Source organism: Entelurus aequoreus, linkage group LG17, assembly GCF_033978785.1.
Source record: "Entelurus aequoreus isolate RoL-2023_Sb linkage group LG17, RoL_Eaeq_v1.1, whole genome shotgun sequence".
Classification (NCBI taxonomy): domain Eukaryota; kingdom Metazoa; phylum Chordata; class Actinopteri; order Syngnathiformes; family Syngnathidae; genus Entelurus; species Entelurus aequoreus.
Window position 1 is genome coordinate 19,267,814 of NC_084747.1, and position 14,466 is coordinate 19,282,279.

The 14,466-nt window shown below is 37.1% G+C and overlaps 1 protein-coding gene across 2 annotated transcripts in view; it reads right to left on the reverse strand.

Moving 5' to 3' along the window:
* Window positions 1-14,466, reverse strand: part of fbp2 (fructose-1,6-bisphosphatase 2) — a 38,281-nt gene that overhangs the window by 20,509 nt on the left and 3,306 nt on the right. For both annotated transcript variants that reach the window (XM_062025115.1, XM_062025116.1), the window contains exons 2-4: window positions 14,369-14,466; window positions 14,161-14,253; window positions 2,458-2,598 (exon numbers count right to left, since the gene is read on the reverse strand). The exon at window positions 14,369-14,466 is cut by the window's right edge and continues 65 nt beyond it. In XM_062025115.1, coding sequence (XP_061881099.1) covers window positions 2,458-2,598; window positions 14,161-14,253; window positions 14,369-14,466 — 332 coding nt within the window. The remainder of the gene's footprint in view (window positions 1-2,457; window positions 2,599-14,160; window positions 14,254-14,368) is intronic.

Here is a 14,466-nt window from a genome sequence, read left to right on the forward strand (position 1 = left end):
CCAGCGTGGAACTGTCATAGGATGCCACCTGTGACAGAGTCTGTCGTGAATGAACTTGACTGGCCTGCACAGAGTCCTGACCTGAACCCGATAGAACGCCTTTGGGATGAATTAGAACGGAGACTGAGAGCCAGGCCTTCTCCACCAACGTCAGTGTGTGACCTCACCAATGCGCTTTTGGAAGAATGGCGGAAAATTCCTATAAACACACTCCGCAACCTTGTGGACAGCCTTCTCCGAAGAGTTGAAGCTGTAATAGCTGCAAATGGTGGAGCGACATATATATATATATATATATATATATATATATATATATATATATATATATATATATATATATATATATATATATATATATATATATATATATATATATATATATATATATATATATATATAATATATATATATATTTTATATATATATATATACATATATTTTATATATATATTTATATATACAAAATATATGTATATATATATATATAAAATATATATATATATTATATATATATATATATATATATATATATATATATATATATATATATATATATATATATATATATATATATATATATAATATATATATATATTTTATATATATATATATACATATATTTTATATATATATATATATATACATATATTATATATATATATAGTGTGTGAATGTGAGTGTGACTGTGCTGTCTATCTGTGTTGGCCCTGCGATGAGGTGGCGACTTGTCCAGGGTGTACCGCCCGAATGCAGCTGAGATAGGCTCCAGCGACCCCCCGCAACCCCAAAAGGGACAAGCGGTAGGAAATGGATGCATGGATAGATTATAATAATCAATCCTAGTGCAAGGTCTTGTGCCGAGGAGGTAAAAAAAATAAAAAATCAACATGTAGTTTTTAATTAACGCCACAAGATGGCAGTAGCTGCATTGGAAGTCGGTGTAAAAGTCGAGCTTGTTACCTTTGTCTTACTGTGCTGTCAGCACTATCAATGCTATTACAACATTGGTTCAGTAGCTGCAGTATACTTCTTCATATAAGTAAGGACGCCCCGATACAACTTTTTCACTTCCGATACAATACCGATATCGGAGCCTCGAGTATTTGCAGATATCGAATCATACACACTTTTGCTATTTTGTAGTGTGGAATGTTCGAAAAGGTTTGATCGGGTGACAGTGGCAGGTATATAAAAACTAGAGGTGGGGGAAATAATCGTTTTTTTAGATGCTTCGCAATTCGGACATGGACAATAATTAAAAAAAGATTTGTAAACGATAATCGATTTATTTATTGTAAATAAAGTAATGCAGACAGTTCTATGACCAGGTCCTTTATATTAGGGCTCTTATGGTCCAGTTTTGCGCACATTTCCATTAATTTAATACATGTGGGAAATAATTGAATGGTTTCTTTTGCAAATGCACTGTTTTTTTTAAGCTGCAAGTGAAACGTAAAAAGAAATGTAAAACTGCAATAATACACATATATTAAAGATGCATCAGTAATCGATTTTTAATCAAATCGTAGCTCCTTAATTGTAATCAAATCGTGAGGTGCCAAAAAATACCCACCTCTAATAAAAACACTAACCTATTTATTATTAAACGTCTGGATTATGCTGTCCTTAGGTTGAAGTGGAGCAGTATTTGTGTATTTGTCGACACCTCAGGGTCACATTAATTCATGAAGTTAAGCTCATGACGCTGTAAATTGAATAGCGCGGACACGTTTGTTACTGGATACTTTCTAATGCGCTTCTGCCTAAGGGACTTTGTATGTGTAAGTAATATGCAACAATAATTATCTATATTGACAAATGTGCTGTTTTAGACTGCAATATTGTTCATTTAAGGACACTTATTACGTCTATGTCTATCTTGTGTGTTATTTTGTGCTTAGCTGTTGTGTAGCCACCAGCTCCTAGTAGCCAATAGTCCACCATGTTTACATTTTGCAAATTACTTGTTTAAAATGAAATACATATATAAATAATAACAAAACATTGGAGGACATTTAGATGTTAACCTGTCCAACTTTGCACAAGTAAATGCGCTTGCGTCAGCGATTATAAAATCGGCCATTTTAGAAGCAAAATGATATAATCCGATACTTGGGTATTTTGTGCCGATATCCGGTGTCAATGTTGGATTGAGACACCCTGTTTTATAATTAACCATGTAGTCGAAGAGAGCTACCTTTTCCTTTCCACTTTCTCATGCAGTCTGAATCATTATCAATTCTCAAAATTGACATTATTATACGGTATATAATGCGTTGTCAAATAAAAAAACAACAACAGTTCTCTCCAACTATTCTCCTTTTCAATAATGCCCCAGCAAAATGTACAGCATTAAGGTCATATTATCAACCTTTGTACCTCACGTGCACTTTTATGGACACAATCAGACCATAAAATCACACATGTTTGCATGGATTTATGTTAGGAGGCACTCACCGGGTCAAGCATGAAAAAGTGGAGGCCGTCCCCGGTGCTTAGTGCCACCAGGGTGGCGCTGCCGTAGAGGGCGTAGCCAGCACACACTATGTTGTCACCCGGCTGCAGGGCGTCCTTCTCTGTGGGCTCGCCCTCCGACACCTGAATGCATCATCAACAAGAGCAACTCATATTCGTTATATTTCATTTATTCAATGCAAAAATATGCTAATGTTTTTACAAACCCCGTTTCCATATGAGTTGGGAAATTGTGTTAGATGTAAATATAAGCGGAATACAATGATTTGCAAATCATTTTCAACCCATATTCAGTTGAATATTCCACAAAGACAACAAATTTGATGTTCAAACTGATAAAAAAAAATTTTTGTGGCAAATGGCAAATAATCATTAACTTTACAATTTGATGCCAGCAACACGTGACAAAGAAGTTGGGAAAGGTGGCAATAAATACTGATAAAGTTGAGGAATGCTCATCAAACACTTATTTGGAACATCCCACAGGTGTGCAGGCTAATTGGGAGCAGGTGGGTGCCATGATTGGGTATAAAAACAGCTTCCCAAAAAATGCTCAGTCTTTCACAAGAAAGGATGGGGCGAGGTACACCCCTTTGTCCACAACTGCGTGAGCAAATAGTCAAACGGTTTAAGAACAACGTTACTCAAAGTGCAATTGCAAGAAATTTAGGGATTTCAACATCTACGGTCTATAATATCATCAAAAGGTTCAGAGAATCTGGAGAAATCACTCCACGTAAGCGGCATGGCCGGAAACCAACATTGAATCGATCCCTCAGACGGCACTGTATCAAAAAGCGACATCAATCTCTAAAGGATATCACCACATGGGCTCAGGAACACTTCAGATAACCACTGTCACTAAATACAGTTTGTCGCTACATCTGTAAGTGCAAGTTAAAGCTCTACTATGCAAAGCGAAAGCCATTTTTCAACAACACCCAGAAACGCCGCCGGCTTCTCTGGGCCCGAGATCATCTAAGATGGACTCATGCAAAGTGGAAAAGTGTTCTGTGGTCTGACGAGTCCACATTTCAAATTGTTTTTGGAAATATTCAACATCGTGTCATCCGGACCAAAAGGGAAGCGAACCATCCAGACTGTTATCGACGCAAAGTTGAAAAGCCAGCATGTGTGATGGTATGGGGGTGTATTAGTGCCCAAGACATGGGTAACTTACACATCTGTGAAGGCACCATTAATGCTGAAAGGTACATACAGGTTTTGGAACAACATATGCTGCCATCTAAGCGCCGTCTTTTTCATGGACGCCCCTGCTTATTTCAGCAAGACAATGCCAAGCCACATTCAGCACGTGTTACAACAACGTGGCTTCGTAAAAAAAAGTGTGGGTACTTTCCTGGCCCCCCTGCAGTCCAGACCTGTCTCCCATCGAAAATGTGTGGCGCATTATGAAGCGTAAAATACGACAGCAGAGATCCCCGGACTGTTGAACGACTGAAGCTCTACATAAAACAAGAATGGGAAAGAATTCCACTTTCAAAGCTTCAACAATTAGTTTCCTCAGTTCCCAAACGTTTACTGAGTGTTGTTAAAAGAAAAGGCCATGTAACACAGTGGTGAACATGCCCTTTCCCAACTACTTTGGCACGTGTTGCAGCCATGAAATTCTAAGTTAATTATTATTTGCAAAAAATAAAGTTTATGAGTTTGAACATCAAATATCTTGTCTTTGTAGTGCATTCAATTGAACATGGGTTGAAAATCATTGTGTTCCGTTTATATTTACATCCAACACAATTTCCCAACTCATATGGAAACGGGGTTTGTACATGTTATGAGTTTTTTTTGTCTTTCTTGGGTTCCAGAATGAGGAGTGTGTGGTTTCCTGAATATAAGCCACATAAACAATGCAAACCATTACATGACTTATTAGCTTTTACTAGCTGCACGAGGGCTCTCCCTGGTGGTCATAAGCAGCTACTGCACTTTAGCATTGCATTATAAATGATAAATGGGTTATACTTGTATAGCGCTTTTCTACCTTCAAGGTACTCAAAGCGCTTTGACAGTATTTCCACATTCACCCATTCACACACACATTCACACACTGATGGCGGGGGCTGCCATGCAAGGCGCTAACCAGCAGCCATCAGGAGCAAGGGTGAAGTGTCTTGCCCAAGGACACAAATGGACGTGACTAGGATGGTAGAAGGTGGGGATTGAACCCCAGTAACCAGCAACCCTCCGATTGCTGGCACGGCCTCTCTACCAACTTCGCCACGCCGTCGTATTATAAGTGTTTTTCAACATTTTTTGAGCCAAGGCACATTTTTTGCTTTGAAAAAATGCGGAGGCACACCACCAGCAGAAATCATTAAAAACAAAACTCAGTTGACAGTAAAAAGTCGTTGTCGCAATTGTTGGATATGACTTTAAAGCATAACCAAGCATGCATCACTATAGCTCTTGTCTCAAAGTAGGTGTACTGTCACCACCTGTCACATCACACCCTGACTTATTTTGGAGTTTTTTTTGCTGTTTTCCTATGTGTAGTGTTTTAGTTCTTGTCTTGCGCTCCTAATTTGGTGGCTTTTTCTCTTTTTTTGGTATTTTCCTGTAGCAGTTTCATGTCTTCCTTTGAGCGATGTTTCCCACATCTACTTTGTTTTAGCAATCAAAAAATGTTCAGTTGTTTTTATCCTTCGTTGTGGGGACATTGTTGATTGTCATGTTCGGATGTACATTGTGGAAGCCGTCTTTGCTCCACAGTAAGTCTTTGCTGTCGTCCAGCATTCTGTTTTTGTTTACTTTGTAGCCTGTTGAGTTATAGTTTCATTCTGCATAGCCTTCCCTAAGCTTCAATGCCTTTTCTTAGGGGCACTCACCTTTTGTTTATTTTTGGTTTAAGCATTATATACCTTCTTACCTGCACCCTGCCTCCCGCTGTTTCCGACATCTACAAAGCAATTAGCTACCGGCTGCCACCTACTGATATGGAAGAGTATTACACGGTTACTCTGCCGAGCTCTAGACAGCACCGACACTCAACAACAACACATCATTAGCAGACTATAATTACTGGTTTGCAAAAAATAGTTTTAACCCAAATAGGTGAAATTAGATAATCTCCCACGGCACACCAGACTGTATCTCACGGCACACTAGTGTGCCGCGGCACAGTGGTTGAAAAACACTGCATTATAAGACTCCCTTCGCTCTTATTTTTCGTATATAAAAACGGTGCAAAGATCGGACATGTTTAAAAAGCTGTAGTACATTAAAACACAATCACTATGTTTGTTTACACCAGTCGAAGATCCTCTCTATGACAGGAGCACTCTGCTGTTTTTGATGACCCACTGCAAGTCAAATATCTTTGATATGACTGGAGTGCTTTGTTGTTTTTAGTAATCTACCCAATAAAATACTAATGAAGCACCCTAGTTAAGGAACACGGCTGTTTTTAAGCATTTACTGCAAATACGGCAGTCAAAGATTGTGAGTTTTGCTGTTTTTAAGCATCCAATGCAATAAAATGCAAGTCAAAGACTGTCTATATGACAAGGGGTGTAATGCTGTTTTTAGGAATCTACTGTGTAAATAGATCCTCAGTAGGAAATGCTGAAAAAAAAAATATGCGTGTCAAAAATCCAATGTGACAAGAGCGCTCTGTTGTTTTTATGGACCCAACGCAAAAGCGCTAGCAATAGAACAGGGGTGTCCAAACTTTTTCCACTGAGGGCCGCAAACGGAAAAATTAAAGCATGTGGGGGCCATTTTGATATTTTTCATTTTCAAACCATAAAAAAATATATGGATTTTTAAAATGTATTTTACCTTTAGGGGTCCCGGGGACCACAAAGGGTCTCAGTCATTAAAATGTTAAAAATAAGTAAAATTTGTATTATTATTTTTTATTTAACGCTTACAGTAAATCTTTATATCAACTTTAAAAAAAAAGGTTTTATGGCTTTTCTGTCAAAAACAACTTTGTTTTTTTTTTTTATAGTAAAACTGAAATATGCAGTATTTAGTAATTAGAGCCCTAAAAGATCAATAATGCAGGACACCATTGATTTTAATTCTTTAATATTTTTGAGAAATCAGTGAAAAGATAAATAAAATACCACTAAATATATTTGGGATCCAAAAGGTGCCCCACTCATAAAGTGATACATTTTTATTTTTTTTAAATTTTTTTTACTTTCAACACTTAAGTCACAAGATCAACTTCAGTTATATCTGTCGATTTTACGTTATAACTATTATTTTGTCTGTTTTATGCTCTTTTGTCAAAGAAAACTTTGTTTTTATATGGCAACTACACAATATATGCAATATTTACCACATAAAACATTTTAAAGTGAAATATTTGAACTAATTGGAGCTTTGAAAATAATTAATTATAACATGGATTTTTTTGTCATCATTTTTTTTTTTGAGCAGTGGCAAAAAAAGAAAAAGAAAGAAAGACAAAAGAAAAAAAAAAACAGCCTGCATGGCAGCTTTGTGTCAACATTGCAACTTTTTCTCGTTAGATTTCACCTCATTACACTTTTTTTAATGTTCTTTTTTATTTTTTGCAATAGCATTTCCAGAATATGTGGCGGGCCGGTAAACAATTAGCTGCGGGCCGCAAATGGCCCCCAGGCCGCACTTTGGACACCCCTGCTATAGAACCTACATTACAGGGCAGTCTGCTGTTTTTAGCACTCTGCTACATAAACACTATTTAGAGCGCATTTATTGTGCTTTAAATCCACTGTTGAGAGTTCATTTATTCGACATGGCATTCTGCTGTTTTTTAGCAACATGCTGTGAAAATACTATATAGATATACTCTACGCGACAGTATATTCTGCTGTTTTTAGGAAGCTGCTGTAAAAACCTATTTTGAGATCCTTCATTTAACAGGGCATTCTGCTGTTTTTACAAACGTGCTTTAAATCCGGTATTTTATACGACAGGGCATTCTGCTGTTCTTAGCAACCTGCAGTGAAAATACTATTCAGAGAGCCTTCATGTGACAGGGCATTCTGCTGTTTTTAAAAATCACTATTTAGAGATCCTTCATATGACAGAGCATTCTGCTGTTTTTAGGAACCCGCTGCAAAAACACTACTCAGATATACTCTAAAATCAGTGATTTTCAACCACTGCGCCGCGGCACACTAGTGTGCCCTGAGATATTGCCTGGTGTGCCGTGGGAAATTATGCAACTTAACCTAATTGGTCCAAAAAATATTTTTTTGCAAATCAATAATCATAATAATGTGCCGTTGTCTAGTGCCTGTGCTGTGTAGCGCTTGGCAGGGTAATCTTGAAATACTCCATATCAGTAGGTGGCAGCAGGTAGTTCATTGCTTTGTAGAAGTCGGAACGCGTCGAGGAGGGTTTGTCGTGATCCCAATATGCAGAGCACAGCAGGAGACAGCGTGCAGGTAAAAAGTTATGTAACGCTTAAACCAAAAATGAACAAAAGGCAAGTCCCGCTAGGAAAAGGCACTGAAGCATAGGGATGGCTATGTAAAACAAAAGTAAAACTGAACTGGCTGGAAAGTCATCAAAAACAGAATGCTGGACGACAGCAAAAACTTACAGCGTGTAGAGCAAAGACGGCGTCCACAAAGCACATCCCGTACATGACGTGACAATCAACAATGTCCCCACAAAGAAGGATAGCGTACGCACAACTTAAATAGTCTTGATTGCGAAAACAAAGCAGGTGCAGGCAATAGCACTCAAAGGAAGGCGTGAAGCTGCTACAGGAGAACACCAACAAAACAGGAAGGGTCACCAAAATAACAGCGCAAGACAGGGACTAAAGCACGACACACAGGAAACAACGACAAACTCAAAATAAGGCACGACAACCTGGTGGAGTTTAATTTTTTAACCTTTTCTGCTGGTGGTGTGCCTCCGTATTTTTTTAATTAAAAAAATGTGCCTTGGCTTAAAAAAGGTTGAAAAACACTGCTCTAAATGACAGTATATTCTGCTGTTTTTAGGAAGATGCTGTAAAAAACGACAAAACCCCAAACCAGTGAAGTTTAGGGAATTTATGGATTTCCCCATCTACGGTCCGTAAACTCATCAAAAGGTTCAGAGAATCTGGAGAAATCACTGCACGTAAGCAATGATATTACGGACCTTCGATCCCTCAGGCGGTACTGCATCAAAAAGCGACATCAGTGTGTAAAGGATATCACCACATGGTCCCAGTAGCACTTCAGAGAACCACTGTCAGTAACTACAGTTGGTCATTTATCAACAACACCCAGAAACGCCGCCGGCTTTGCTTGGCCCGAGCTCATCTAAGATGGGCTGATGCAAAAATACGACAACGGAGACCCCCGGACCGTTGAACAACTTAAGCTGTACATCAAGCAAGAATGGGAAAGAATTCCACCTGAAAAGCTTCAAAAATGTGTCTCCTCAGTTCCCAAACGTTTACAGAGTGTTGTTAAAAGGAAAGGCCATGTAACACAGTGGTAAATCAAAAATTATTATTTGCAAAAAAAAATGTTTCTCAGTTGGAACATTAAATATCTTGTCTTTGCAGTCTATTCAATTGAATATAAGTTGAAAAGGATTAGCAAATCATTGTATTCTGTTTTTATTTACGAATTACACAACGTGCCAACTTCACTAGTTTTGGGTTTTGTATTTTGAGATCCTTTAAAAGACAGGGCATTTTGTTGTTTTTTACGAATGTGCTTCAAAATCACTATTCAAAGATCCCGCATGTTGATGGCATATACTGTATACCAGTGTTTCTTAACCATAGGGCCGCAAGCGCCCCCTAGAATGTAATACTAACGTATACGACAGGGCATTCTGCTGTTTTTAGGAATGTGCTTCAAAATCACTATTTAGAGATCCTTTATGTGATACGGCATTCTGCTGTTTTTAGGGATATGCTTAAAACACTATTTAGAGATCCTTTATATGATAGGGCATTCTGCTGTTTTTAGGGATATGCTTAAAACACTATTTAAAGATTATTGTTTATGACAGGACATTCTGCTGTTTTTAGGAACCCGCTGCAAAAACACTCCTCAGATATACTCAACATGACAGTATATTCTGCTGTTTTTAGGAAGCTGCGGTAAAAAAAAAACTATTTTGAGATCCTTTATAAGACAGGGAATTTTGAAGTTTTTATGAATGTGTTTCAAAATCACTATTTAGAGATCCTTTATACGACAGGGCATTCTGCTGTTTTTAGGAATGTGCTGCAAAATCACTATTTAGATATCCTTTATACGACAGGGCATTCTGCTGTTTTTAGGAATGTGCTGCAAAATCACTATTTAGAGATCCTTTATATGATAGGGCATTCTGCTGTTTTTAGGGATATGCTTGAAACACTATTTAAAGATTCTTGTTTATGACAGGACATTCTGCTGTTTTTAGGAACCCGCTGCAAAAACACTCCTCAGATATACTCTACATGACAGTATATTCTGCTGTTTTTAGGAAGCTGCGGTAAAAAAAACCCTATTTTGAGATCCTTTATAAGACAGGGAATTTTGAAGTTTTTATGAATGTGTTTCAAAATCACTATTTAGAGATCCTTTATACGACAGGGCATTCTGCTGTTTTTAGGAATGTGCTGCAAAATCACTATTTAGATATCCTTTATACGACAGGGCATTCTGCTGTTTTTAGGAATGTGCTGCAAAATCACTATTTAGAGATCCTTTATATGATAGGGCATTCTGCTGTTTTTAGGGATATGCTTAAAACACTATTTAAAGATTCTTGTTTATGACAGGACATTCTGCTGTTTTTAGGAACCCGCTGCAAAAACACTCCTCAGATATACTCTACATGACAGTATATTCTGCTGTTTTTAGGAAGCTGCGGTAAAAAAAAAACTATTTTGAGATCCTTTTTAAGACAGGGAATTTTGAAGTTTTTATGAATGTGTTTCAAAATCACTATTTAGAGATCCCTTATACGACAAGACATTCTGCTGTTTTTAGGCATGTGTTTCAAAAACACTACTCAGATATACTCTTCATGACAGGCTACTATGCTGTTTTTATGATTCTGCTGCAAAAACACTAATTAGACATCCTTTATACGACAGGGCATTCTGCTGTTTTAAGGAATGTGCTTCAAAAACACTATTTAGAGATCCTTAATATGGTACGGCATTCTGCTGTTTTTAGGGACATGCTTAACATCACTATTTAGAGATCACTTATACAAACCCCGTTTCCATATGAGTTGGGAAATTGTGTTAGATGTAAATATAAACGGAATATAATGATTTGCAAATCCCTTTCAACCCATATTCAATTGAATGCACTACAAAGACAACATATTTGATGTTCAAACTCATAAACTTTTTTTTTTTGCAACTAATAATTAACTTAGAATTTCATGGCTGCAACACGTGACAAAGAAGTTGGGAAAGGGCATGTTCACCACTGTGTTACATGGCCTTTCCTTTTAACAACACTCAGTAAACGTTTGGGAACTGAGGAGACACATTTTTTAAGCTTCTCAGGTGGAATTCCTTTCCCATTCTGCTTGATGTACAAGCTTAAGTTGTTCAACAGTCCGGGGTCTCCCTTGTGCTATTTTAGGCTTCATAATGCGCCACACATTTTCAATGGGGACAGGTCTGGACTACAGGCAGGCCAGTCTAGTACCCGCACTCTTTTACTATGAAGCCATGTTGATGTAACACGTGGCTTGGCATTGTCTTGCTGAAATAAGCAGGGGCGTCCATGGTAACGTTGCTTGGATGGCAACATATGTTGCTCCAAAACCTGTATGTACCTTTCAGCATTAATGGCGCCTTCACACATGTGTAAGTTACCCATGTCTTGGGCACTAATACACCCCCATACCATCACACATGCTGGCTTTTACACTTTGCGCCTATAACAATCCGGATGGTTCTTTTCCTCTTTGGTCCGGAGGACACAACGTCCACAGTTTACAAAAAACAATTTGAAATGTGGACTCGTCAGACCACAGAACACTTTTCCACTTTGTATCAGTCCATCTTAGATGAGCTCAGGCCCAGCGAAGCCGACGGCGTTTCTGGGTGTTGTTGATAAACGGTTTTCGCCTTGCATAGGAGAGTTTTAACTTGCACTTACAGATGTAGCGACCAACTGTAGTTACTGACAGTAGGTTTCTGAAGTGTTCCTGAGCCATGTGGTGATATCCTTTACACACTGATGTCGCTTGTTGATGCAGTACAGCCTGAGGGATGGAAGGTCACGGGCTTAGCTGCTTACGTGCAGTGATTTCTCCAGATTCTCTGAACCCTTTGATGATATTATGGACCGTAGATGGTGAAATCCCTAAATTCCTTGCAATAGCTGGTTGAGAAAGGTTTTCTTAAACTGTTCAACAATTTGCTCACACATTTGTTGACAAAGCGGTGACCCTCGCCCCATCCTTGTTTGTGAATGACTGAGCATTTCATGGAATCTACTTTTATACCCAATCATGGCACCCACCTGTTCCCAATTTGCCTGTTCACCTGTGGGATGTTCCAAATAAGTGTTTGATGAGCATTCCTCAACTTTATCAGTATTTATTGCCACTTTTCCAACTTCTTTGTCACGTGTTGCTGGCATCAAATTCTAAAGTTAATGATTATTTGCAAAAAAAAATGTTTATGAGTTTGAACATCAAATATGTTGTCTTTGTAGCATACAACTGAATATGGGTTGAAAATTATTTGCAAATCATTGTATTCCCTTTATATTTACAGCTAACACAATTTCCCAACTCATATGGAAACAGAGTTTGTATGATAGGGCATTCTGCTGTTTTTGGGGATATGCTTTAAACACTATTTAGAGATTCTTGTTTATGACAGGACATTCTGCTGTTTTTAGGAAGCTGCTGTAAAAATAACTATTTTGAGATCCTTTATAAGACAGGGCATTTTGTTATTTTGTTACGAATGTGCTTCAAAATCACTACTTAGAGATCCTTTATATGTTAGGGCATTCTGCTTTTTTTAGGGATATCCTTAAAACACTATTTCAGATAATGTTTTACAACAGTCTGCTGTTTTTAGGAACCCGCTGCAAAAACACTACTCAGATATACTCTACATGACAGTATTTTCTGTTGTTTTTAGGAAGCTGCTGTTAAAAAAAACTATTTTGAGATCCTTCATAAGACAGGGCATTTTGTTCTTTTTACGAATGTGCTTAAAAATCAGTATTTAGAGATCCTTAGTACGACAGGACATTCTGCTGTTTTTAGGCATGTGTTTCAAAATCACTCCTCAGATATACTCTACATGACAAACTATTATGCTGTTTTTAGGAATGTGCTTCAAAAACACTATTTAGAGATCCTTTATATCAGGGGTCACCAACGCGGTGCCTGCGGGCACCAGGTAGCCCGTAAAGACCAGATGAGTAGCCCGCTGGCCTGTTCTAAAAATAGCTCAAATAGCAGCACTTACCAGTGAGCTGCCTCTATTTTTTAAATTTTATTTATTTACTAGCAAGCTGGTCTCACTTTGCCCGACATTTTTAATTCTAAGAGAGACAAAACTCAAATAGAATTTGAAAATCCAAGAAAATGTTTTAAAGACTTGGTCTTCACTTGTTTAAATAAATTCATTATTTTTTTTACTTTGCTTCTTATAACTTTCAGAAAGACAATTTTAGAGAAAAAATACAACCTTAAAAATGGTTTTAGGATTTTTAAACACATATACCTTTTTACCTTTTAAATTCCTTCCTCTTCTTTCCTGACAATTTAAATCAATGTTCAAGTAAATTTATTTTTTTTATTGTAAAGAATAATAAATACATTTTAATTTAATTCTTCATTTTAGCTTCTGTTTTTTCAACGAAGAATATTTGTGAAATATTTCTTCAAACTTATTATGATTAAAATTCAAAAAAATTATTCTGGCAAATCTAGAAAATCTGTAGAATCAAATTTAAATCTTATTTCAAAGTCTTTTGAATTTCTTTTAAAAATTTTGTTCTGGAAAATCTAGAAGAAATAATGATTTGTCTTTGTTAGAAATATAGCTTGGTCCAATTTGTTATATATTCTAACAAAGTGTAGATTTGATTTTAACCTATTTAAAATATGTCATCAAAATTCTAAAATTAATCTTAATCAGGAAAAATTACTAATGATGTTCCATAAATTCTTTTTTAAATTTTTTTCAAAAAGATTCGAATTAGCTAGTTTTTTTCGGTTGAATTTTGAATTTTAAAGAGTCGAAATTGAAGATAAACTATGTTTCAAAATGTAATTGTCATTTTTTTCGTGTTTTCTCCTCTTTTAAACCGTTCAATTAAGTGTAAATATCATTAATTATTAATAATAACATAGAGTTAAAGGTAAATTGAGCAAATTGGCTATTTCTGGCAATTTATTTAAGTGTGTATCAAACTGGTAGCCCTTCGCATTAATCAGTACCCAAGAAGTAGCTCTTGGTTTCAAAAAGGTTGGTGACCCCTGCTTTATATGCTACATTCTGCTGTTTGTAGGAATCTGCTGCCAAAATGTTAGTGGTAGAAAATGGAGGCCGACCTTATGCCATTTCAGGGGCAGATTTGGCACACGGGTCGCCAGCTGAAAAGAGCTGCCATAGATGTATATAAATACTGTGTATATATATATGTATAGAAATATGATGTACAGTATATAAAGATAGATGTAAATTTAGATGATGTGTATAAAGATAGATAGACGTGTATTTGCAGCACTGACCCTCTTGTAAATAGCAAATATGGTGCCAATGGAGGCCAAACAGTCGATGTTACTGGAGCCATCCAGAGGGTCAAAACACACCACATACTTTCCCTGGAAGACAGAATGAATGAATCATGTATTTGCATATTATTATGCATAGATTATATATAATAGTACTCATGCAATACTATGTTTCCATGATGTACCGATGACAGTGTCCTCTCACCCTCTTCTCTTTAGGAGTGACGATGAGCTCCTTGTTCTCCTCAGAGACCATGCAGCAGGTGCCAAAAGAAGCCCGCAGCATGTTGATCACCAGGTCGT